Source organism: Vulpes vulpes, chromosome 13 (genome assembly GCF_048418805.1).
Source record: "Vulpes vulpes isolate BD-2025 chromosome 13, VulVul3, whole genome shotgun sequence".
In the NCBI taxonomy this organism is placed as follows: Eukaryota; Metazoa; Chordata; class Mammalia; order Carnivora; family Canidae; genus Vulpes; species Vulpes vulpes.
Window position 1 is genome coordinate 87,130,219 of NC_132792.1, and position 26,896 is coordinate 87,157,114.

A 26,896-nucleotide genomic window follows, 5' to 3' on the forward strand; every position below is an offset into this window, starting at 1 on the left:
TTTGAATTTGTGGCTGATACTTTCAAAATAACAGTTTTCCCATTAAAGTGTGGATTTTGGCTCTCATTCCCACAGTAATCATTATCTAGAGCTGAGCAGTGGCCAACCTTTTTTATACGGGGTGTGTCTTTACAGTTTGTCCATGGGCTTTTTCTGTCCATGTAGAATTGTCATTTATTTAACAGCTTTGTACATAGTTAGGCTTGTAATTCTTGAATTCCTCTGGTTGGGAGTCAAAGCCCCCATCATGTAAATCTACTCTACTTTTCTAAATTTCTCTCTTGTCACATAGCCACAATATTCAACCCTGAGGCTAAAGCCATGTCAAATTATTCTCTCACTTCCAAACACAATACACACTTTCCAGTTTCCATGCTTTTATCCAAGTTCCTCACTTAAGGCCTAATCTATGAGACTTTGTAGTTCTCAGAGACAAAACACTTTCTGTGCAGCATTTATTGTATGTTACATACATTATCAAACCCAGGACCCTGGATTTAAAAAAGGGAGAAACCTTGTACTTTTGGAAGGACTATTACATACCAGGTACTATTCTAGATGTCTTCATTCAATAACCACATCAACCCTGATTACAGGGTTATAAATTACAGATTAAATTATCTGTAATTTATAGGTGCAGCAATGAAGCTCAGGAAGGTTGATTGCATGACTAGCAGATGATTGAGCAGGAATTCAAATCTCAAGAGCCTGGTCTTTCTGTAACCTTCTCTTTTAATGATTATAAAACCTGCTAAATTTTATCTACCAGACTTAATATATAAATACGAAAAGAGAGGACTGTTTACCATCAAACTCAATATTTCACCAAGCACTGTCAGGAAATAGGAAATTTGAATATTTATGATCAAATTTGATTATGCATCTTTCTTGTGCTTTGTGTCACTTTATTGACCTTATTATATCTTAGCCCATTCACACTTAACTTCTTCCACCTACTTTCCATGAGAGTGATGAAGGCTGGTATATATTCCACAGGGAAGAGAGAGGTGGGTAGTTCTCTGAAAAATGCCTTCAACATTACTGCAGCTTCTCTATGGCACATTCTGTCCCATTTAAATTTATCAGCATTAAACTTGGCATCCAGTTCTTCCCGGTATTGCTGAAAATCAAGAAAAACAGTCAATATTCAAGGCATTTTAAGCACCTGATCCCCCCTCTTTCCCTTTTGAAAACTGTCATTACATAAATTATTTTTGTAAATAGATTGAAAAGCCAGTACCTACCAAGCCTAACTTTTTCAACATAATTAAAGAACTGAAATAGCTATTTCTGAATGATTTTTTCTAAAGCCTTTTAAGAATAACGTTAATTTTGAAATAGTCTACTTATTCTACAGAACTATAAAATTCTTTACTCAGATCATAGTTTCGTTTCTGTGGTTTTGGCAGATTACCACCCATCCCCACCGGATAAATGTACTGATTTGACAAAAGCCTCCACTTCCCTTTTTTCTCGTGATTTCTTCCTTCTGCCATCCTGTCATCTACTTCTAAACTAGATTGAGAATGTAGGCCTCTCAGCTAGTTCTCATACAGAATGAAAAGTATCCTAGTAAAGGAACTCTGACATCACGGCAACATGCAGACCAATGACATCTTCCTGGAGCAGTTATAGCAAAGTGTTATGCCAAGAGGTACACATGTCTTCCACATGTTTGCATGCTTGCCCAATCCTTCCTAAGACTTGGAACACTGCGTAAATACTTTTAAAAAAATCACTAAGCCTCCATAAGTTTTAGTTGGGTTATACAGTTCACATTATTGATTCACTTGATTATCAGTGCCACCATTCTCCAGGTTTCTTTTTCAAAATCAAACTCATTTTCTACCACCTCCTTGAACTGCATACAGAGTTTACCTATTAATAGCAGGTAGTTGCCATAGTTCTCTAACTGACACTAACTACTCTGAAAACTCTCAGTGTCTTTGAGGCATCTGTTTTATCCTCATGAGTGGCCTAATTTTTCCAGCCTTAAGTCACACACAGTCAGAATCAGTCTGCACATCTGACCTTTCCCCACCACACTGCAGCTCATTAACCAGCTTCTTGTCCTTGAGAAGCTCTCAATCTAATAGGAATAATAGAGCAAATCAAGGAAATCCTTTGCTGATAAATACACTTTGTAAAGCACTGAAGCATACATATAAAGTGCTTCCTAGGATAAAAGAAGTAGAGCACAGTCTGGAATCTGATGAGAGAAGGATGCGTGAGATCCATTCCCTGCCCCTAGACATCTTGTAGTTTAGTGAATGGGACTATCTTATGAACTCATGATGCTAACTCCAGTCACATATTGGACGCTATGTAGCCAGGAAAAAGAATCCAACTCTGCTCAGGCCAAGTCTTGAGTCTGTGAGTAACTGTCAGGGGAAGAGGAAATAGAAGGGTACTCCAGACAGGAGAAAGTGCTCCAGCAGTGATACATATGCAAGGAAACCCACTGGGTCTGGGGAACTCAAATTAGTTTAGTGTTGCTAGGGCACAGACCAGAGCCAACCCCCAGGGGACTGAACTTCATTCCATGGGCCGTGAGGCAACATGGAACGTGTCCAAGCAGGAGAACAAGGTGAGATTTATTTTTTCTGACAGCCAGATGGGAAAGCGATTTGGAAGAGAGCTTGCTATCGATTGAAGAACAGACAAGAGGCAAGGAGACCAGCTACTGGGCCATGGCACTATTTCTGGAAAATCGAGGACTAACCTCGATAAGCAGCTATAAGGCAAAAAGGAGAAGTAGCATCGAGAAATGAATGCCTGAGAGAGAAAACTTGACTGACTGCTAGCTGGGGTCACGGGGAGATGGAGGTGTTGTTAGCAGGAAGTACAGGGAAAACAGCAGATGTCTTCCATCCATTGACTGGTGCCACAAAGCAAAGGGGAAACTGTTTTCAAGGAGGCAGGAAGCTCCAGCAAGAGCAGAATAAATCAAACTCATTGCCCACATCCCTCTGCTGTAGGAATTTGTCTGAAACTCAATGTGACCACCATTCTAACTCACCAGTGGATCTCTGTTGCTTAACAGGCAACATAGCTCCAGCACCAAGAGCAGGCTCTATGACCAGATTCTTTAGGTTTTTATCCCAATTCCACAACTGACAAGTTCTCAGGCCTGTCCCCCAAGTTTTTCACTGTGCAAGAGGGATATTAAAATGACTTCACAGAGATTAAATCAGACAATACAATGTAAAGCTCAGTGAGGAGAGTCCACCACACAGTAAGCTCTCAATAAATGCTGGCTGCTTCTAACATCCTCCTTCCCCTGGTCTATAATAATCTCTAGTATTATTACTACGGGAAATCCATGCCTATGTGCTTATTTGGGTAATAGTATCTCTTCATCTTGTCTGGAAGGCCAGGATAAAACAAAACTGAGAGAGAACGTCCTCTCTTCCTTTTGACCATAGCAAACTGAGGGACACAGGAGCAGAGCGGACATTTCCATGGTGGTCCTAAACATGACACCATACACCCAGTGTTGAATTTAGCTTGCCAAAGACAGGAAAGGAAGCATTTACAGGTTAAGGAAGTCGTGTCTTCTGTCCGATGTTAATGAGAACTCTAGGCAGGGGTCAGATGCCACATCCTTAAGTCTGCTCTGAGCAAATATATAACCTGCTTCCATTTAGGAGGTAGTTTTATAAAAATGAAAATGACCCGCCTTCAGCATCAGAAACCAGTTTGAGCCAGGTAACATAACTGTGAAATCAGCAGGCCAGGTAACATAATTGTGAAACATTTAAAGCAGCCTCAGAATAACTGAAACTAGACCAAAAAAAAAAAAAAATCCTTGCATGTCAAACAGCCTGCCTTCTTCCATAAAATGTATTCCCCAGTGTTTGGCTCAAATTTCTGTCATTTTTGGAGAAGAAAATCAGTGGAAACACCAAAGCATTAAATTGGTTCCAAATGATCAGAGGCCTTGAATACAGGAATGGGCTCCGATGCCGTGTTTCCTGTGCAGTCAAAGCTAGCAGCTTCCCCACAGGGCTGTGTCCCCCCGTTAGTCTCACCAGGCCTCAGAAGTACAAGATTGTTCATAATCATACATTAGTGTTAGCGTCATGCATTTGGCACAACTGGAGGATAATTAGAATGGAGTTGTTTTTTTTTTTTTTAACTATCTTTCCCCAAGCACATTCCTAGAAAAAAAGTTTAACAGAGAACTTACAAAAGTGGTTTAAAGTTTGAACAAAGAAGAGAAATAAAGACCCCTTTAATATATCAAGTTACAATGTCTTTCTAACTATGATATTCCCTCGTTTCTGTTTGCTGGCCCAGATTTCTCTCACACTGGTTTTCCTGGAGCTCAAACCATGAAAACATCTGGATTACATTTTCAGACTAATAAGAGATGGAATAAATAGGCTGAAACTACATAAAACCGATTAGGGGGGAAAAGGGACTTTTCCCAAAATGTGGTTCAAGAATACATGTGCCTGTAAGAACATTCTGAAGGAATTATTAGCCTAGGGTAAGCATTTTTCAGTCAAAGATTAGCTAAAGAAAAGTAATTTCTGCTATGGAGTCAAACTTCATGCACACAACAAATATTGTCTCCTTTTGATTATTTTGAGAAAGAGTTTTAAATAATCTCCATTATGTTATACACACACACACACACACACACACACACAGACATACATGAGCCAGGAAGAATCTGCAAATACCACTTCCCAATGATGTTTACTTGTTTTTGTTTTTGTTTTTAATTTTTATTTATTTATGATAGTCACACAGAGAGAGAGAGAGAGGCAGAGACACAGGCAGAGGGAGAAGCAGGCTCCATGCACTGGGAGCCCGACGTGGGATTCGATCCCGGGTCTCCAGGATCGTGCCCTGGGCCAAAGGCAGGCGCCAAACTGCTGCGCCACCCAGGGATCCCCCCAATGATAAGTTTAGAAGAATGAAGTCTAATTGTGCCTAAGAAATTTGTTTCTCTGGCTTAATTTCTTCATTTTGGTTCTCTGACTCTATAGATATGACAACTTTCATCCTCTGATTCAGGGTACATATAGCCACTGTAGCAATGAGAATCTAAGACAAAAAGCAGACTCAATTCAGAAAGAATAAATCTTGAGGAAACATTAGGAATTTTCTTGCCTTTCAGCATCTAGCAATCTCCACTCCCAGGGAAGTGACAATTCTCCAAATGCCCCGACCCCTTCTGTCATTGGCAAAGTGGTGCACTGCTCAGATCTCCCTCATAAAATGAATTATCTGCATAAAATAATTGGTGATTCCTGGCACCAACTCTGCTAGCAGTTAGCACTGCTCATCTGCCTCATCCCCTTCTTTACAAGATGCTGGGGCAGTGACTGAGTGCATTGTGGATGCTGATTCCTGGCCCCTCTGCCTGGTGAGGGGGTGCTCTGAAGGGCAGGCAGGGCCAGCATCAGCCCTGCATCTGCTGTGAGGCACAGCCTTACCAGCCTGGCTTCTTCCTTTGCACCCTTCAGAAACACTGACTCTTCTACTCCTGACTCCATCTCAGAATCTGCCTTCTACAGCTTCCCATAGACACAGCCTATTTCTCAGTTTCTACTTACAAAAACATCTCAATCACACTTCTAAATAAAAACCCTGAGATTTCTGATACAAATAGAATTTCCCAAGACATGTACCAAAATGAATTAATGAAGAAATGCTCTTCTACCTCTACACGTTGCAACTAAGTTAATTTTCCCCTCATCTCGAGACTTTTTTCAGAGACTGATTACTTAAAACTGCTCAGGTTCTCACATCTACCAGCCAGGGAGATGCAAGGGCAGAGTGGGACTCTTCAGTGTGATGCCCCCTCCGCCCCCCTCCCCTGGTGAAAAAGTGGGGTATCTTACTGGAAATTTATTTATTTATTTATTTATTTATTTATTTATTTATTTATTTAAATATTTTATTTATTTATTCATGAGAGACACACAGAGAGAGAGAGAGAGAGAGAGAGGCAGAGACACAGGCAGAGGGAGAAGCAGGCTCCATGCAGGGAACCTGACGTGGGACTCGATCCCAGGACTCCAAGATCATGCCCTGGGCCAAAGGCAGGCGTCAAACCGCTAAGCCACCCAGGGATCCCCTCTTACTGGAAATTTATGAGAAAAGTTTTTCTTTTTACTGATTCTCTCCTTTATGGCACTGTGGAGTTTGCTACTACATAGAAGTAGGAAGACTAAGTAAAAGGACTCAAATTACACAGGTGGTTTTATATGTAGAAATTAACTTTACCTTATATGCAACTAGGCTTTAGAACTGCTGAGTGATTATTCTAGTGGTAACATCCATTCCTACATATTTTTATAAGGACTTTCATTAAAAAGACATCCAAAGAATGTTTCTAAGTTTAAAGCAACTGATAATGAGGAGCACCCAGGTTGCTCAGTCAATTAAGCTTTGGACTCTTGATTTCAGCTCAGGTCATGAACTCAGGATCGTGAGATCGAGCCCCGAATAGGGCTCTGCACTGGGTGTAAAGCCTACTTAAAATTCTCTCTCCCTCTCCTTTTGCCCCTCTCTTCCCACTCTAAACAAACAAAAAAAGTACATAAAAAGATATGAAGCAACCGATAATGGAAATGAGGGCTCACGTAATATTGGCTTGGCAAATTCCATGACTGGGAAGAACATAGCAAACTAAAGTGTTTAACCCTGAAAAGAGTGATGGAATATTTCAACTTTTCAAAACTAAAGATAAGAAGTAGTCTTTCACGGTGAGCTGGTGTGTTCTTGCACTGTTGCTGGTTTTTTATTGTTGTTGTTTTAAAAGGATATACAACTCCGGATCACAGAACAACATTTAATCATAGGCATCCAGAACATGAGATAGGGTCAAGTGGTCCTATCAGCAGCAACAAAAAAGGACTTGATCCCTGGGGCCTGTGTGAACTGGGTCTAGTTAGCCTAGATCTCCCACTAGAAAGAGAGAAAATGTTCAGTACCTTGACTTTGGCAGTACATCCTGAAAGTCGAAAAATTCCTTCAGATTCCAGGCCTGACTCCTCAACTTTCTCAAAAAACTAGAAAGCAATGATACATTATAAAAATGAATACCTCCATACAATTACAAACATCTGAAATGACAATGATGGTGACAACAATCAATAAATTACCAAACATATGTGTACGTTCCTGGTATTTGAATGTTCACAACTGCCTCCAAGGGCAACAACAGTTTCTAATTTGCAAATGAAAGGAGACTGAGAACTGTTCTATCTATTCCCAGGATCAACCTCAAAAGTAAGGGCACTGTCTCGCAAGTTTGTGTTCTTGACCACTAGAGTACACCACCACTTGACTAAGTTAAGATCTGATTACTATGTATCTCTTTCTGCAGATGGAACAATAGGAAAAGATTCTAAATTTACTATTATTAGAACCATTTCAGCTGAGAGACTATAGGAATTCTAGAAATATGACCAAGAAGGCAGAAACTATAAAGGTTTATATGCTTCCTGAGTTCCCATGGTGGGATGATGATGATGATGATGATGATGATGTTGTTAACGTAGTAATAACACAACCTGACATTTATTGTGCACTTATTGTGTCAGATGCCCCTTTCTCAGCACTTTGCCATGTATTAATTCATTTAATCTTCACATTAATCCTACAAGGCAGGTGCTAATCGCATCCCCATCCAAATACTGAGAAGACTAAGGCATGGAGAGGGTAAGTGACTTGCCTGTGTTCACATGGCAAGGGGAAGCTCAAGTCCTCCTCTTCAAGAGGAATACTCCTCTTGAAGTCTTTAATTCCTCTTCAAGAAATGGGGGTGACTGAACTAAGGTAGTTCTTACAGGTAGGGAGATAAATGGATATTTAGGCTAAGGAAATATGTCCATAGAAAAAGACTCTCCCATAGGAGTGGAAGAATTAATACCTTAAGCTGTCTTCAATGAGGAATACTTGATATCAAGAGTAATAATAGCTAACATGTATTGAGTTGCTAAGATTATATAAATCTAGATTTAGTTGAACTAGCATTTACCATGCACTTTCCATTTGCTAAATTCCATGCTAGGTTTTTGCAGCTACATAATAATATAAATCCAAGTGTTGAATCTCCTCAGTCTTCGATTTTTATGCATTATCTTCAAACTCCATCCTTTATAGAGAGGACAGAGGTAGTGATTCTAGTTCTAATTCAAGAAAGGAAAAGAAAATCTTCATGTCACCACCATAGGCTGGGCTCGCCGTTGCCCTTCCTCCTAGCTGGCTGTGGGCTCAAGGGTAAGGTATCTCACTCTCCTCTTTAGTAACCTCATCAGTAGAAGGGAAATGATCACACAACCTCCTCAGGCTGCTAAGTGCTGACTACCCATGCTAGGGTATGGATGGCACTTACTCAGGGAAGGTACTCTATAGATGCCCCTGTGCACACTGGCATGTCACCAGCACCCTCTGGCTCTTTCATTGCCATTCTCTATCTCCATCAGCAGCAACCAATCACCTGACTTGAGAAGTATCTCAGTCTCCGGCACTGGCAGCAAAGTTTAGGGAGTACACAGTAAAGAACCATAGCGTTGTTACTGTGAATAAGGTAAGTATATGTTTCCTCAGTCAATATTTTTCTAAATTACTTAAAAACTCAATTTAAAATGCAACAAGCTTTGTGTTTAGGGGTTGGGATTTTTAAATGTGCCACTGGATGTCCCTGTTGAATAAATGCATACTTGAGTAAACCAGTGTAAATTGTTGGCTATAAAAAACATGACTTAAAAAAAAATGACTTAAAATCAAATCAGCTATTGAGTGATTGAGTGATGATCACAGATACTGACAGATGATAATTCAGATAATATCATTTTTAAAACCCCCTTCCACCAAACTTATTCTTTATCTAAACATATTCTATCTTCCTAGTGATACCTGAAAAACCACCAGAAAAATGGATTTTAGGCTTTATTAAGCTTGTTTAGCCAAATTCATTTGAATGATTACACATATACATTTAAAAACACCCAACCTGTGATATAGCTAGGCAAATACCTATATAATCAGTAAATGTACAGCTGATAATTAATGGTCATCTTGTATTCTGCAGGGAATAATCAAATACAAACACAAACATGTAACACACATAAGTAACCTTTAGAAAACACTGGAAAAAATATAACAGAAGGAAGCCATACAACAGAGCATCTGTGTTCATCACCTGTTGCTTTACTGTCAGACCTTGTAATAGGCTCTAAAAGTTTGCAGCAAGGCAAACTGGTTACAAGTACTGTGGGATGCTATGGGGATGCAAGAAGAAAGCTGAAAATCACCCAGGGCCTGAGTCCTAAGAGAGCTTCAGTGTCTTTAAATATATAAGAAAATTCATTAGCAGGTTTACAACTCCAAACTGCAGGCAGGAGGCTCTAGTTTTTCCTCAGTCATTTACACTCCACTCACTTTTTGTAACACCAATGGGACCTTCACTCCAGGGTCTTTCTTTCGGTCATTGTCCAATAGAACTGTAAGTGGAACTCCAAAAATACCATTGTCTTCATTGTAAAATGGGCAAGAAAGAAAGAAAAAAGAATCAGCAAAGCACTAACTTATTCCAGTGTATCAAAGAGCTAAAATCAGAAGAAACCTGTCTTAACCACCTCGTCCTTTTACTTTCTCAGTTTTGTTTCTTTTCAGCTGGATTCCAAAGGCATCGAAAAAGGCAGTCAATTCAATCAGGGAGAGATGGCGGATTTTTTTCATATCTTCGGCAGACAGATCTCCTGCTTCCGTTAGGCCGAATCTGGTTTTCTGGACAATAAATTTCTAAAATACATATTGAAGATATTTATTTTTCACGGCAAAGGAAAATTATTATTCCCTCATTTAAATACCACCTGGACATTCTAAATCTGAATAGCAAAACATGTTGCTTATAAAAAATCTCTGAGGAGCAAGTTGCATCACAGAAAGATTATGAATGATTTCAGAACATTTGCAGAACACTCCTGTGCTAAATTAGAAACAAAAGAGTGATCTGGAATGTACTACAACACTGTCGTCACAACCATGAAAATGTCCTTCTTCTAAGAAACATCCTGTGTTGTTAACTGATGCCCCAGGCACCACATGGAATGTACCTACCATGGGCATACATGACATGCACACAAGGCCCAATAGCTAAGTGCTCCCAGAAGAGCTTCTGACATATCTTTTCAGGGGTTGGGGGCTCTTAGTCCTTGAATCAGGTATGATCTATTCTCTTCTGCATATTCTAAAAGACTAATCTCCCCCACTGAATGTGATTGCACATTCCTGCTGAAACAGCACAGTTATTCTAACTTAAAAATCAAATTCAGATATAAAAGTCCAAGCATTTCTAAAAAAGATAAAGATATAGAAAGTACCACATCATCCTACTATCATTTCAGACAATGACATTCCTATATTCTCCATATCCACAATAGGAAACAAAAATACAATAAAATGATAACAGGGCAGCCCGGGTGGCTCAGTGGTTTAGCACCGCCTTCAGCCCAGGGCGTGATCCTGGAGACCTGGGATTGAGTCCCACGTCAGGCTCCCTGCATGGAGCCTGCTTCTCCCTCTGCCTGTGTCTCTGCCTCTCTCTCTGTGTCTCTAATAGATGAACAAAATTTAAAAAAAAATAAAATAAAATAACAACAAAACCCTTCAACAATCCAGAAATACTGTGAAGACTATAACAAGTAAAGACTTTGTAAGATAGAGATTATTCTTATATAATATCAACAAGTATGCTTTGCTCTAAAAAATCCTGGTATTGAATAAAATTGCCAAGGCAGAAAAATTCCAGTTGTTTCAATTATAAAGCTTTATACATTCTCTATAGGAGTTCCCTCAGTTAGAGCTTTCTTGAGGTTTTTAAATCATCTACTCATTCAATCATTCATTCATTTAGTCAGCAATTACTCCTGGGAGCCTCAAGTATTTTAAAAGTGAAACAACAAAATGTAGAATGTGGTTTGGGGCATATCTTATCCTATAAAAAACTTAGTTGTTTTACCTTCTTTCTGAGACCAAAACCTCACATAACAGTAATACATAGCAACAACGACAGAGAACCACAATCATTCACTGAGTAATTACCACTTGCTAAATCTCACAGAAAGTTCTTCACAGAAGGCCGACCTGCACCCCAGGTGACCCAAATCTAAGGAGGGGACAGTCGGATGAGGGAGCTGGGGGCCAGCATCCTCTCTTGGATGACTCTCTCTAAAGATTGGGAGGGATGCCCCTAAAACCAGAGTCCCATTGGATTCCCTCTTTGGCCCCAGAACACTTCTGTGCCCTCCAACATAGAGGCTGCTCAGGGACCAGGAGAAGTTTTGGAGTTTGACATATGTAGGTTTAAATCCTGCTTCAGCCTCCTACTTGCTTTGGGGCTTTGGATCAATTACTCAGCTTCTTTGAGCCTCAGTTTTCTTAGCTGTAAAATGGGAGCAGTCACAGGGTGATTACAACAAGGATACCTAGTACAGCACTAGGTTGGTAGAAAGTACTCAGAAAGCCATACAGTTCTTGCCCTGCCCTCTTGTTCCCCTCCATCATGGGACTATTGTCTGGGAATGGTCCAGGCTGCCTACGCAAAGACAGCCATTTTTTATATGACTCATTCCTTTAGCCCTGAATCTGCCTGAGCCCTGCTGGTCATCATGCCTCCAGCTCTGATCAGCACATAATATTCAGGGCTCTATATCATGAACTTTTCACAAATGCATTTACTGAGCAGCCAACAGATCAGTGTAATATAGTTCTTTAGTGGGCTTTCAGGATATAATATCCTGGATATAAAGATATAGATATATAGTTGCATACATACACACTCTGAGGCTTTCAGGATAATGAAGTATATAGCTCTACTTGCCTATTTTGTAATAATATTATAAATTCTTGAGTCTATTTGATAAATTTTTAGTGCCTGTCCTGCAAGTACTCACTTCTTATTTTAATGACTGTGACTTTTTGCAGTAGCCCCTCTGATATGTGACTTCTAGAGGCATAAGCTAGTATATAGTTAGAAGCTGCATTAACCTATAAGTAAGGATACAAAGCACATGAAAGCGCACATTCAGGAAATCCTGTTTCTTCTGTAAAACAGTATTATAGTATATACCTTTAGAACTCTTCCTCAACTCAGTACTGCCAGGTACAGCTAGGTAGGTTGTGCAGTGCACAACCATGATGCCCTGGTGTTATGCAACACTGATGCCTGCCCTCTTCCTCCACACATACATATTAAAAAAAAATCCTAGTTTGTCCCATAGAAAAGTCAGAGGAAGTTACTGGGATAATCATGAAAATTTTTACATACAGTTAAAGCGTAGTCTTCTTTCTTAAAATCTGACTTCTTAAATTTATTTCTTTTTGGAACCTCTGTAACCATTTCTGAATAAGATACTTCAAAAGACAGCTCTTCAGTTTCTGGTACAATGTTTTTTTCCAAATAATTGTCATCTAAAAAAAAGAATATATAATATTTTATATGCCAAATCAACATCATGTACTATAAAATAAGCACAAAGTATAAGCATGTTAGAATGTTTACATCCAAGGAATAGCATTGGACTCACCCAGGCAATTTCAGTTAAGCAATAATGTGACATCACTGGACTTCCGTATGAATGAATTTCTATAATAACTATCCAAACAAACTTTCTATTTCATCTGACATCTTTAATCTTAGATTTTTTTCTCATGAAAGGCAATGAGGATTACTCGAGGAAAGCCCACAAATGATGTATTTCTTCTATATGTTCTTATGATATTACAGTTAAGTCCACCTAAGCCCAATGTCCCTGTTCCTAGGGAAGCAGAAGCTTAAGGCAGAGGGAGAAGGAGCAAAAACTCCCCCAGAATTCCTGCCTAAAATCACTTCTCTTGTTTTTTCTCCCAAACTGTGGGATGTTTGTCTCTTAGGATGCGTTCGAATTCAATCTGGACTTCAGTGCTGGGTTTGTTCACGTAAATTGATCCAAATTCTTATGATTTGATTTGGTTACCTGACCTAGCATGATATTCATTAATAAAGAGCCAAATGGGTGACAAGAAATGTTCCACATCAATGTTCTCCATGAGGTAGTTTAAAATTAAGATTCCTTGATCAAAAACAAATGAATCCAGAAATCATTTGAGTAATCCTAAACTCTGATTTCTGACTAAGATTTGGTTTGCCACCATTTCTCATCACCTGGAAAAACTGTTCATATGCGTTTAAAAAAAAACAAAACAAAACAAAAACTTGACTACAAAAAAGAGAACTCATCTAAAGGAAAACCAAATACTGGGAGGAGGGGCAAGATGGCAGGAGAGCAGGGTCCCCAAATCACCTGTCCCCACCAAATTACCTAGATAACCTTCAAATCATCCTGAAAATCTACGAATTCGGCCTGAGATTTAAAGAGAGAACAGCTGGAATGCTACAGTGAGAAGAGTTCGCGCTTCTATCAAGGTAGGAAGACGGGGGGAAAAAAGAAATAAAGAAACAAAAGGCCTCCAAGGGGGAGGGGCCCCGCGAGGAGCCGGGCTGAGGCCGGGGCGAGTGTCCCCAGGACAGGAGAGCCCCGTCCCGGAGAAGCAGGAGCTGCACCAACCTTCCCGGGCGGAAAGGCGCTCGCAGGGAGTTAGAGCAGGACCGGGGAGGGCGGGGATGCCCTCAGGCTCCCTGGGACACTAACAAACACCTGGGGCACGCGCAGGAGAGTGCGCCGAGCTCCCTAAGGGCTACAGCGCGCACGGCGGGACCGGAGCAGCTCGGAGGGGCTCGGACGGCGGCTCCGCGGAGGGGGCTGCGCCCCGGGAGCAGCTCGGAGGCGGCTCCAGCAGAGGAAGAGGCTCCGTGTGGAGGGGGCTGCGCGGCTCCGGGAGCAGCTCGGAGGGGCTCGGGCTGAGGCTCCACAAGAAGGGGGCTGCGCCACCGTGAGCGCGAATCCAACAGCGCAAGCCCGGGAACACTGGGCGCCGGGCACACAGCCCAGGATCCAGCCTCCCCTTGGGACAGGCAGAGGCCAGGAGGGCACAGGAGAGCAAGGACGCTCCTGCCCTGAGCTGAGCAGATCAGCGGCCCTGCCCCGGAGCCTCCAGGCCCCTGCAGCCGGAGAGCTCTGTGGTTACTACGGGAGCTGACTCCAGAGCTCCAGAGTTGGCCGCGGGCACTGGGGTTGTTCCTCCTGGGGCCTAAAAAGGTAAACAACCCCCACTGAGCCCTGCACCAGGCAGGGGGCTGAGCAGCTCCCCCAAGTGCTAACACCTGAAAATCAGCACAGCAGGTCCCTCCCCCAGAAGACCAACTAGACGGACAAGTTCCAGGGGAAGTCAAGGGACTTAAAGTATACAGAATCAGAAGATACTCCCCCGTGTTTTTTTTATCCTTTTTGATTTCTGTTTGCTTCCCCACCCTTTTCCCCCTTTCTTTCTTTTTCTCTTTTTCTTCTCTTTTTTCTTTTTTTCTTCCTTTTTCCTTTTTTTATTTTCTTTCCTTCTTTCTCTCCTCTCTTTTTCTCCTTTTCCCAATACAACTTGTTTTTGGCCACTCTGCACTGAGCAAAATGACTAGAAGGAAAACCTCACCTCAAAAGAAAGAATCAGAAACAGTCCTCTCTCCCACAGAATTACAAAATATGGATTACAATTCAATGTCAGAAAGCCACTTCAGAAGCACTATTATACAGCTACTGGTGGCTCTAGAAAAAAGCATAAGGGACTCAAGAGATTTCATGACTGCAGAATTTAGATCTAATAAGGCAGAAATTAAAAATCAATTGAATGAGATGCAATCCAAAGTAGAAGTCCTAACGACGAGGGTTAATGAGGTGGAAGATCGAGTGAGTGACATAGAAGACAAGTTGATGGCAAAGAGGGAAACTGAGGAAAAAAGAGACAAACAATTAAAAGACCATGAGGATAGATTAAGGGAAATAAACGACAGCCTGAGGAAGAAAAACCTACATTTAATTGGGATTCCCAAGGGCGCCAAAATGGACAGAGGGCCAGAATATGTATTTGAACAAATCATAGCTGAAAACTTTCCTAATCTGGGAAGGGAAACAGGCATTCAGATCCAGGAAATAGAGATACCCCCCCCCCCTAAAATCAATAAAAACCATTCAACACCTCGACATTTAATAGTAAAGCTTGCAAATTCCAAAGATAAAGAGAAGATCCTTAAAGCAGCAAGAGACAAGAAATCCCTGACTTTTATGGGGAGGACTATTAGGGTAACAGCAGACCTCTCCACAGAGACCTGGCAGGCCAGAAAGGGCTGGCAGGACATATTCAGGGTCCTAAATGAGGAGAACATGCAACCAAGAATACTTTATCCAGCAAGGCTTTCATTCAGAATGGAAGGAGAGATAAAGAGCTTCCAAGACAGGCAGGAACTGAAAGAATATGTGACCTCCAAACCAGCTCTGCAAGAAATTTTAAGGGGGACTCTTAAAATTCCCCTTTAAGAAGTCCAGTGGAACAATCCACAAAAACAAGGACTGAATATATATCATGATGACACTAAACTCATATCTTTCAATAGTAACTCTGAATGTGAACGGGCTTAATGACCCCATCAAAAGGTGCAGGGTTTCAGACTGGATAAAAAAGCAGGACTCATCTATTTGCTGTCTACAAGAGACTCATTTTAGACAGAAGGACACCGACAGCCTGAAAATAAAAGGTTGGAGAACCATTTACCATTCAAATGGTCCTCAAAAGAAAGCAGGGGAGCCATCCTTATATCAGATAAACTAAAATTTACCCCGAAGACTGTAGTGAGAGATGAAGAGGGACACTATATCATGCTTAAAGGATCTATCCAACAAGAGGACTTAACAATCCTCAATATATATGCCCCCAATGTGGGAGCTGCCAAATATATCAATCAATTAATAACTAAAGTTAAGACATACTTAGATAATAATACACTTATACTTGGTGACTTCAATCTAGCGCTTTCTATACTCGATAGGTCTTCTAAACACAACATCTCCAAAGAAACGAGAGTTTAAATGATACACTGGACCAGATGGATTTCACAGATATCTACAGAACTTTATATCCAAACTCAACTGAATACACATTCTTCTCAAGTGCACATGGAACTTTCTCCAGAATAGACCACATACTGGGTCACAAATTGTCTGAACTGATACCAAAAGATTGGGATCGTCCCCTGCATATTCTCAGACAATAATGCCTTGAAATTAGAACTAAATCACAACAAGAAGCTTGGAAGGACTTCAAACACGTGGAGGTTAAGGACCATCCTGCTAAAAGATGAAAGGGTCAACCAGGAAATTAAGGAAGAATTAAAAAGATTCATGGAAACTAATGAGAATGAAGATGCAACTGTTCAAAAACCTTGGTGCAGCAAAAGCAGTCCTAAGGGGGAAATACATCGCAATACAAGGATCCATTCAAAAACTGGAGAGAACTCAAATACGAAAGCTAACCTTACACCTAAAGGAGCTAGAGAAAACACAGGAAATAGATCCTACACCCAGCAGAAGAAGAGAGTTAATAAAGATTCGAGCAGAACTCAATGAAATCGAGACCAGAAGAACTGTGGAACAGATCAACAACACCAGGAGTTGGTTCTTTGAAAGAATTAATAAGATAGATAAACCACTAGCCAGCCTTATTAAAAAGAAGAGAGAGAAGACTCAAATTAATAAAATCATGAATGAGAAAGGAGAGATCACTACCAACACCAAGGAAATACAAACGATTTTCAAAACATATTATGAACAGCTATACACCAATAAATTAGGCAATCTAGAAGAAATGGACGCATTCCTGGAAAGCCACAAACTACCAAAACTAGAACAGGAAGAAACAGAAAACCTGAGCAGGCCAATAACCATGGAGGAAATTGAAGCAGTCATCAAAAACCTCCCAAGACACAAAAGTCCAGGGCCAGATGGCTTCCCTGAGGAATTCTATCAAACGTTTAAAGAAGAAACCATACCTATTCTACTAAAGCTGTTTGGAAATACAGAAAGAGATGGAGTACTTCCAAATTCGTTCTATGAGGCCAGCATCACCTTAATTCCAAAACCAGACAAAGACCCCACCAAAAAGGAGAATTACAGACCAATATCCCTGATGAACATGGATGCAAAAATTCTCAACAAGATACCAGCCAATAGGATCCAACAGTACATTAAGAAAATTATTCACCATGGCGAAGTAGGATTTATCCCCGGGATGCAAGGCTGGTTCAACACTTGTAAAACAATCAATGTGATTCATCATATCAGCAAGAGAAAACCAAGAACCATATGATCCTCTCAATAGATGCAGAGAAAGCATTTGACAAAATACAGCATCCATTCCTGATCAAAACTCTTCAGAGTGTAGGGATAGAGGGAACATTCCTCAACATCTTAAAAGCCATCTATGAAAAGCCCACAGAAAATATAATTCTCAATGGGGAAGCACTTGGAGCCTTTCCCCTAACATCAGGAACAAGACAGGGATGTCCACTCTCACCACTGCCATTCAGTATAGTACTGGAAGTCCTAGCCTCAGCAATCAGACAACAAAAAGACATTAAAGGCATTCGAATTGTCAAAGAAGAAGTCAAACTCTCCCCCTTCACCAATGACAGGATACTCTACATAGAAAACCCAAAGCCTCCACCCCAAGATTGCTAGAACTCATACAGAAATTTGGTAGCATGGCAGGATACAAAATCAATGCCCAGAAATCCATGGCATTTCTATACACTAACAATGAGACTGAAGAAAGAGAAATTAAGGAGTCAATCCCATTTACAATGGCACCCAAAAGCATAATGTACCTAGGAATAAATGTAACCAAAGAGGTAAAGGATCTATACCCTAAAAACTATAGAACACTTCTGAAAGAAATTGAGGAAGACACAAAGAGATGGAAAAATATTCCATGCTCATGGATTGGAAGAATTAATATTGTGAAAATGTCAATGTTACCCAGGGCAATTTACACGTTTAATGTAATCCCTATCAAAATACCATGGACTTTCTTCAGAGAGTTAGAACAAATTATTTTAAGATTTGTGTGCAATCAGAAAAGACCCCGAATAGCCAGGGGAATTTTAAAAAAGAAAACCATAGCTGGGGGCATCACAATGCCAGATTCCAGGTTGTACTACAAAGCTGTGGTCATCAAGACAGTGTGGTACTGGCACAAAAACAGACACATAGATCAATGGAACAGAATAGAGAATCCAGAAGTGGACTCTGAACTTTATGGTCAACTAATATTCGATAAAGGAGGAAAGACTATCCACTGGAAGAAAGACAGTCTCTTCAATAAATGGTGCTGGGAAATTGGACATCCACATGCAGAAGAATGAAACTAGACCACTCTCTTGCACCATACACAAAGATAAACTCAAAATGGATGAAAGATCTAAATGTGAGACAAGATTCCATCAAAATCCTAGAGGAGAACACAGGCAACACCCTTTTTGAACTCGGCCACAGTAACTTCTTGCAAGATACATCCACGAAGGCAAAAGAAACAAAAGCAAAAATGAACTATTGGGACTTCATCAAGATAAGAAGCTTTTGCACAGCAAAGGATACAGTCAACAAAACTAAAAGACAACCTACAGAATGGGAGAGGATATTTGCAAATGACCTGTCAGATAAAGGGCTAGTTTGTTTCCAAGATCTATAAAGAACTTATTAAAGTCAACACCAAAGAAACAAACAACCCAATCATGATATGGGCAAAAGACATGAAGAGAAATCTCACAGAGGAAGACATAGACATGGCCAACATGCACATGAGAAAATGCTCTGCATCACTTGCCATCAGGGAAATACAAATCAAAACCGCAATGAGATACCACCTCACACCAGTGAGAATGGGCAAAATTAACAAGGCAGGAAACCACAAATGTTGGAGAGGATGTGGGGAACCCTCATTGCACTGTTGGTGGGAATGTGAACTGGTGCAGCCACTCTGGAAAACTGTGTGGAGGTTCCTCAAAGAGTTAAAAATAGACCTGCCCTACGACCCTGCAATTGCATTGCTGGGGATTTACCCCAAAGATACAGATGCAATGAAATGCAAGGGCACCTGCACCCCGATGTTTCTAGCAGCAATGTCCACAATAGCCAAACTGTGGAAGGAGCCTCGGTGTCCATCGAAAGATGAATGGATAAAGAAGATGTGGTTTATGTATACAATGGAATATTACTCAGCCATTAGAAATGACAAATACCCACCATTTGCTTCAACGTGGATGGAACTGGAGAGTACTATGCTGAGTGAAATAAGTCAATCGGAGAAGGGCAAACATTATATGGTCTCATTCATTTGGGGAATATAAATAATAGTGAAAGGGAATATAAGGGAAGGGAGAAGGGTGTGGGAAATATCAGAAAGGGAGACAAAACATAAAGACTCCTAACTCTGGGAAACGAACTAGGGGTGGTGGAAGAGGAGGAGGGCTGGGGTTGGGGGTTAATGGGTGATGGGCACTGGAGAGGGGCACTTGACGGGATGAGCACTGGGTATTATTCTGTAAGTTGGCAAATCGAACACCAAGAAAAAATAAATTTATTATATTAAAAATATTTTTGAAAAAGAAAAAAAAGGAAAACCAAATACTAAAAAAAGAACAACAAAAAGAAATAATAGAATACCTAATTAATCTTACATTAAACATTAAGTGGAGAAATTTGCAAATCAATAGATTTTAAAATTTTAACAGATACTAATCAAAAATACAATAAATGGATGCAATAAAAACAAGAGATGGCCAAGGGGGAGTTTTGATTTTCACTCATCATACAGAGGTTTGCATTTATTTATTTTTTAAAATATTTTATTTTATTTATTTATTCATGAGAGACACACACAGAGAGGCAGAGACACAGAGGAGGGAGAAGCAGGCTCCTCGCAGGGAGCCCTATGTGGGACTTGGTCAGGGACCAGGATCATGCCCTGAGCCCTAGGCAGATGCTCAACCACTAAGCCACTCTGGCATCCCAGAGGTTTGCATTTAAAGAAGAAAACCAATTGTTAAAAATACTCTACTTCTCTCTCTCTCCCTCTTTTTTTTTTTTGGTAAAGATTTATTTGAGAGAGAGAGTGCAGAAGCACATGAGTGTGCATTGAGTGGGGAAGGGGCATAGGAAGAGGAAGGGAGGGAAGCAGACTCCCTGCTGAATGCAGAACCCAGCGTAGGGGTTCAACCCCACAATCCCCAGATCATGACCAGAGCTGAAATCAAGTCAGATACCCAACCAACTGAGCCACCCAGGTGTTCAATAATACTCCAACTTCTGAAGGCTCTATAGACAGATTCTTCAGAGTGCAATTATTACAGTGTTCCAAACCAATAAACCACTCCAAGTAGACATTTATCTTTTAGTGGCATGATTTGAACTGAGTAACAAACATCAGAACATTTTCATCACCCCAGCTTATTTGGATTTTGAAGCTAATGCTGAAAGCATGAAGTTATGTTGTAAATGAGAAGTGGCACATATTTAGGAAAAATCTCAGGGAATCACCAAGTAGGGCCTTGTAAGAGCCTAGTTCCTATAAGGAGGATTTCCGGTTCCATACTGAGCCCATGTAGCACACACAACACTCAAGTGAAAGAGGCCAGTTAAAAGCTAACCCTGTAGCCTTGTACATACACTAAGAGCTGCTGTGGTGCTGTATACACTTGAGCATTAGAGAGTTTTGGAAGTGTCCTACTTCTGGCCCATTTGCAACTATTAAGCAGATCCAGATTACTTGTGAAAAAGACCTTAAATCAAAGACACTCCCCAAGTGAGTAGTTTCTAAATGATGTGATGGCAGTGAAGGAGAAAAAGATTCTGCTTCCAATTTGGCTCAATTAATTTTGTCTGGTGCGATAGAATGGGGTGTTTGGAGCTGGCAGGGAGTGAGTGCTGGAGTGATAAAATCAAAATAGGAAAAAACCCCACACATTTTGCCTTAACAAAATCACTGTTAACTTTACTGAGTGCTAGAACAAACGCAAGAAGACACAGTGTAAGTTCAATATAGAAGGATGTGTCACTCACCACTCACTGCATTCTGAACTGACTGTCCAGGGTTTGAAGATCCATTGGAATGAACTGGTAGAGCTGGAATAGTCTCAAGTATAGACTGCGAAACAAGGGAAGATGAACACAAGATATTTTACCTTATAAATACAGGCCACCCCACATTTCAATCTGATTTATATTCTGCAGGTTACAAAAGTTCTTTTCACACAAAGCCATTCTTGATTTCATACTGGGCCTGCACCTGATTTTCTGTTCCTGTGTTCAGTCCAAACCTGTATAGCTCACACAAGTTTCTCAATGGAGAACTTATGTCAAGGTCAGGGCAACTCTTGAGAATTTGCTGCTTATACCCCTCCTCAAACGTAAAAATTAAATGCTTGATGTCACATGGTTTGACAATTACAGTGTTATTCTTGATGTGGTGGGCACACGTGTTGGTCTTAAATCCCAGGTGATGACATAGGTAGATGGCTAATGGAAAGGACTGTGGGGCAAGACTGCTGGGATTCTAGTCCAGGTTCTTACTGTGTGACTTTGAGCAAGTCACTCGAGTTTGCTATTGTTTAATCTCCTAATCTGTAAAATGATGATGATAATAGAACATATGAAGAGGTATTATGAATTTTAAATGGCTTATCCTGTATAAATCACAATAAGCAATATCTGATACACACTGAGCACAATATGAGGGTTGGCTATTTTTTAAAATTAACATATTGACTCCTCCATGACAAAATACAGAGTGATCATGACTACCAAAAACTTTAAAATATTTTCTAGTTCAGTTTCTAATTTGTTACTTTCTTTACCAAGATACTGCCAAAGCACTGTCCTCCCCTCCAATATTATAAGAAGTTGAATGTCTTTTCTCTTTTTAAAAAAAAGATTTTATTTATTTGAGAGAGATAGAGATAGAGAGAGACAGAGACACACCATGCATGATGGGGGGAGGGGCAGAGGGCAAAGCAGACTCCCTGCTGGTTCAAACCCAGGACCCTGGGATCATGACCTGAGCAGAAGGTAGATGCTTAACTCACTGAGCCCCCCAGATGCCCCAGAAGTTGAGTATCTTTGTAAAGCCCCATGAAGCTAGTCAACTGCTCAAGTCTGGAGGGTATTAGTAAAAAATTGATACACAAATCCTGCCATTTCTGTCAGTATTAATTTTAATGTGGGAGTTATTATCTATGAATGTGTGATGATGAAAATCTGCTATTCAATCAGAAATCTTTTATGTACTACTCAATATAATGTCTGTTCATTTTTCCTGAGTCTGATGTTGCTTCTTTTATTCTCATATTTATTTAGTAATAACTGAACATCTGCTTCATGAAAGATCCTCTATCATATGCTACAAATTATACAAAGGAGTCTCAAATTCTGAGCCTTGTGTTCTCTTTTTCCTATTTTATTTCAAAGGATATGACACACTCCTGATTGTGTAAAAAATCAAGTAAATACATGTCAATTATTAAACACAGATTTCCAATTACTATAATTGGTAGAAGAATGAAAAGACATGAAAAGGTCTAGAGCCATACAATTCATTGTCAATCAGATTTTTGGTAGCCCTAAAAACTAAACTACAGAATAAAGATTACCTATACACTAAAATCTTTAAAATGATATGGACCACGTTTCGGTAGTCTTCTCAAGTTTAAAAAAAAAAAAAGCTTTCTCAAACTTTGAAATAACTCACCTATGGGAGACAACTCTTGAAAACCTAGAGACATTTATCTACAGGATGAAACTGATGGTTTGGGATGCTTAAGCTTACTAAATGTCAATTCAGTAAGCTGTGAAGTAGAGAAGTGTTCATCTGCTGAGTTGGTTTACTTGGCCTCTAGCCAGCCTACTGGACTGAAGGAGTGTACCTGCCCTTTGTAATGTAAATTATTCTGGGCCTATCTTAGAGGAGGCAGAAGTTTAAATTGTGATCCCTGCTCTTGAGCTATTATTTATAATGAGGAATATAGAGTAACATTTATGGAACAATGTTAAAAAACAATCAACCTAATGCTAAGAGCTAATTTCTACAACACAACTATATGTTTACTGGAGGGTAATGGAGAGGAAAGAGGTGCAGCCTGGAAGGGTTTCACCCAGAGGTGGATGAACCTGAGCTGGAACTCAAAGCATGGTGGAGAAGACTTACAGAAGCAGAGATGGCTAGCAAAAGCATTTAGGCCTGAAATGGAGGTATAAACATTTCAGCTACATGTCATTGTGGAGAGACTGGTGTGCCAGGAGATGAGACAAGGTATTAGAAAAATATGAGAAATATTTTGGTTAGGATGGTCAACTCAAATTATTAGAAGGCTTGGAAAGCCAGGTAGAGAAGTCAAGACACTCATAACAGTTAAAACAAAGCAGAACAAAACAAAGGAACATTTCATGTGTTAAAGCATGGATATGGTGAAGGAGAAAACTACTAATAAATGGACTCTGAGTTCTGAAGTAGGTTGAGTGAAAATGTTAGGGGCTTGGTATTAATAGTTTTAAAACATCCACTCACCCATTAAACAATGCTAGCATTGTTTAAATTTTTACTAGTTATTTTAATATACTGGAAATATTAATGCCACTCCCATTTAATTCACACTTCCTTTGCTTGTCCATAACAGATCCTACCATTTCCCTATGTGTCTAAACACAAGAGGCTGGGGCTTCAACTAGTAGGGAAAGGCAATGTTTACCAGCCAATGGAGCTTGCTCTGTTGCCTAAATCATGCAGCACTGGGATTGGAGAGTAAAATATATGGGGGATGATTATTTTAAATTCCAACCTGTAGAAGGTTGGCACTACCTGCTTGAGTTCTCTCAAAACTAGATTTTGAGTGTATGACATTTTTTTTCACATGAAAGAAACACCATACCAAACATTTTCCACATTCATTACTTGCAGGAAAATGTCACTGACTCAGAAGATGCTTCTGACCTTCCTGATGCTGTCTAGCTGCTTCTTTTCTTCTCAAGGTTTGAATCTATGTGTTATAATTTTATGTGTAAAAGCTGCTTTGAGTTAATACAGATAATAAGATTCTCTTTCTTCCCTTTCTGTACCTGAGATCAGAACTGATAAATCTACATCTTGCCAAATTCCCCAGAGGTAAATGTTTATTTTTTAAATTGAAGTATAATTAACATACAGTGTTACATTAATTTCAGGTGGCAATATACTGATTCAACATTTCTATTTACTTTTCAGTCTTTATCCAGATAACTGTACTCCTCATCCTCTTTATCTATTTCATCCATCCTCACACCCACCTCTCCTCTGCAATGCCACTTTGTTCTCTGTATGTAAGAATCTGTTTTTTGTCTCTTTTCATTTTGTTCATTTGTTTTGTTTCTAAAATTCCACATATGAGTAAAATCATATGTTGTTTTTCTCTGTCTTACTTCACTGAGCATTACACATCCTGTAGACCCACCCATGTTGTTGCAAATGGCAAGATCTCATTCTTTTTTATGGCTGAGTCACATTCCACTGTATATATGTATACAACATCTTTATCCATTCATCTATAATGGACAATTGGGTCACCTCCATTTATTGGCTACTGTAAATAATTTTGCAAACACAGGTGCATATACCTTTTCGAATTAGTATTTTTGTCTCCTTTGAGTAAATACTCAATACCTCAGAGATAAGTAAGTCACATTCACTGACAAATATGCATCAACTTTGAAATAAAACAAACAATATTACAAAATATATCCAAATGTGAATTTAAAGGCATTCCAATAATATTGTGGATTAAAAATGAAATCACATGTGAAATTATAAGCGTTATAAGAAATTTAAGACAGTAAGAGCATTAAATTCCAAAAATTCATGATAAAAGATAAACTATTATTCAGAGATTCTTAAACTTAAATGCAAATAAAAAAATTTAAAATAAATGTTTATAATCCAAGAGACTAGAAAAAATTATACAAGTAGAACTAAGAATGAATGAAAAATCAATAAAAATTAAACAAATACAACAGAAAAAGTATACCTCATTAATTAAAGGTAGTGACTTCCTAAAAAGTACCGCTGATATAGGCAACTATAGCTCTAATTGGGATAAAAGACATAAATATTAGAAACAAAAGAGGAAAAATAGCTACCTCACAGAAAATTTAAAAATTATACACCTAAATAAGTGTGTATATTTTTATATATGTGTGTGTACACAAACATCATATATTTAAAATGCTAAATAAACTCAATGTTTTGCTGCAATTAATATACATTACCAAAACTCATACCATTTAGGATAGAAAGGAATATAACTACAAAACCATATTCACTGAAAAAGTAATCAAAACACGGTCTACACTGATGCCAGGCCTTGGAGGTTTCATAAAAATATTACAATACAAACTTAAATATAATGGAGTTTATAGATTATATATTTACACCAAAGTTTAATATCTGGATCCAAAATACTGAAAAAAGTTTCAAAATCTTAACATATTCATTCCAAGATTAGTATAACTCTGTAACAACAAAAAGAAATTATATATAGGCTAACCCCGCTATTAGAATCCCACTAATAGTTGTTAAAAATGCGAAAATAGTACAATATATTACATAATGTAATAAAAGAATAATATTAATAAGTAGGGTTTATTTTAGCAACAAAATTATAATTCAATATTATAAAGACTTATAAACAGAATATTATTTTTTTAAAGATTTTATTTATTTATTCATGGGAGACACACAGAGAGGCAGAGAACAGGTAGAGGGAGAAGCAGGCTCTCTGCAGGGAGCCTGATGCAGGACTTGATCCCAGGACCGTGGGATCAGGACCTGAGCCGAAGGCAGATGCTCAACCACTGAGCCACCTGGGAGTCCCTCAACAGAATTTTCTAAAGAAATTGCTTAACAAAGAAAAATATACTTATTTTACTAGATGATGAACAATTACTTTATATAATTCAATCTCTATTCCTGATAAAAACAACTATAAGACTCAGAAACCTAGAACTAATATTCTTCTTAATAATGAAACTTGGAAGAATTCATGAGGAAATAAAAAACTTATCAAAAGGTCCCCATTAATTATTATTTAGTGTAATAAGTGATTGTGGTTAGTCAAAAAAGACAGGGAAAAGAAATAAAATTACTATTTTAAGGACTGAGTAAAGAAAACTTTCACTATTTCAGATTATCTGCACAAATTATAAAATCAAATGAAAAGTTCTTAGAATTAAAAAGAATTTTCAGAAAGGAAGCCATAATAGATAGTTTTGTGAGAAACAAAAAAAGATGATGATGAGTTTCCATACTAAGGAAGTAGTTACAGGGAAAGAACGGAGTAGAAATATTCTCACTTTACAAGACAAAATCCACAGGTCTCTGATGAGCATGCAGAGGGAGCATGTAGGCAGAATTGAGGCAAATGTTTGGGGATGGTGCCCTGGGCTCATGGTACCACCAAGCTGAGACACAATACAGGATCCTGTGCAAAAGCCTTATTACAGCAGGAGTCTCCAGTCACAGGGGCATCACAGCACAACTGCGAAAGGTCTATTTTTTTTTAAAGATTTTATTTATTTATTCATGAGAGACACACAAAGAGAGAGAGAGGCAGAGACACAGTCAGAGGGAAAAGATAATAAATGGCTCCATGCAGGGAGCCCGACGTGAGACTCTATCCCAGGACTCCAGGATCACGCCCTGGGCCAAAGGCAGGCACTAAACCGCTGAGCCATGCAGGGATCCCTGCAAAAGGTCTATTATAGGTAACTCCTCTCTCTTCAGTAGCTCTCAGAGCTTGTGGATGAATGACTTACTTTGTTTCCATCCATCAGTAAGTAGGGTGCACTCGAAATTATCTAAAACAGAGACATGCTCCCTCATTTGAATGTCAATGCACAATCTTAAATAGGAAAGTAGCAGCTGAATTTAG

The 26,896-nt window shown here is 39.4% G+C and overlaps 1 protein-coding gene across 7 annotated transcripts in view; it reads right to left on the minus strand.

Annotated features, from left to right (window-relative positions):
* Window positions 1–26,896, minus strand: part of ARHGAP28 (Rho GTPase activating protein 28) — a 203,555-nt gene that overhangs the window by 35,062 nt on the left and 141,597 nt on the right. For all 7 annotated transcript variants that reach the window (XM_026005931.2, XM_026005932.2, XM_072734928.1 and 4 more), the window contains 6 exons: window positions 21,006–21,090; window positions 12,296–12,438; window positions 9,603–9,768; window positions 9,406–9,497; window positions 6,951–7,028; window positions 958–1,120 (listed from right to left, as the gene is read on the minus strand). In XM_026005931.2, the coding sequence (XP_025861716.1) occupies window positions 958–1,120; window positions 6,951–7,028; window positions 9,406–9,497; window positions 9,603–9,768; window positions 12,296–12,438; window positions 21,006–21,090 (727 nt within the window). The remainder of the gene's footprint in view (window positions 1–957; window positions 1,121–6,950; window positions 7,029–9,405; window positions 9,498–9,602; window positions 9,769–12,295; window positions 12,439–21,005; window positions 21,091–26,896) is intronic.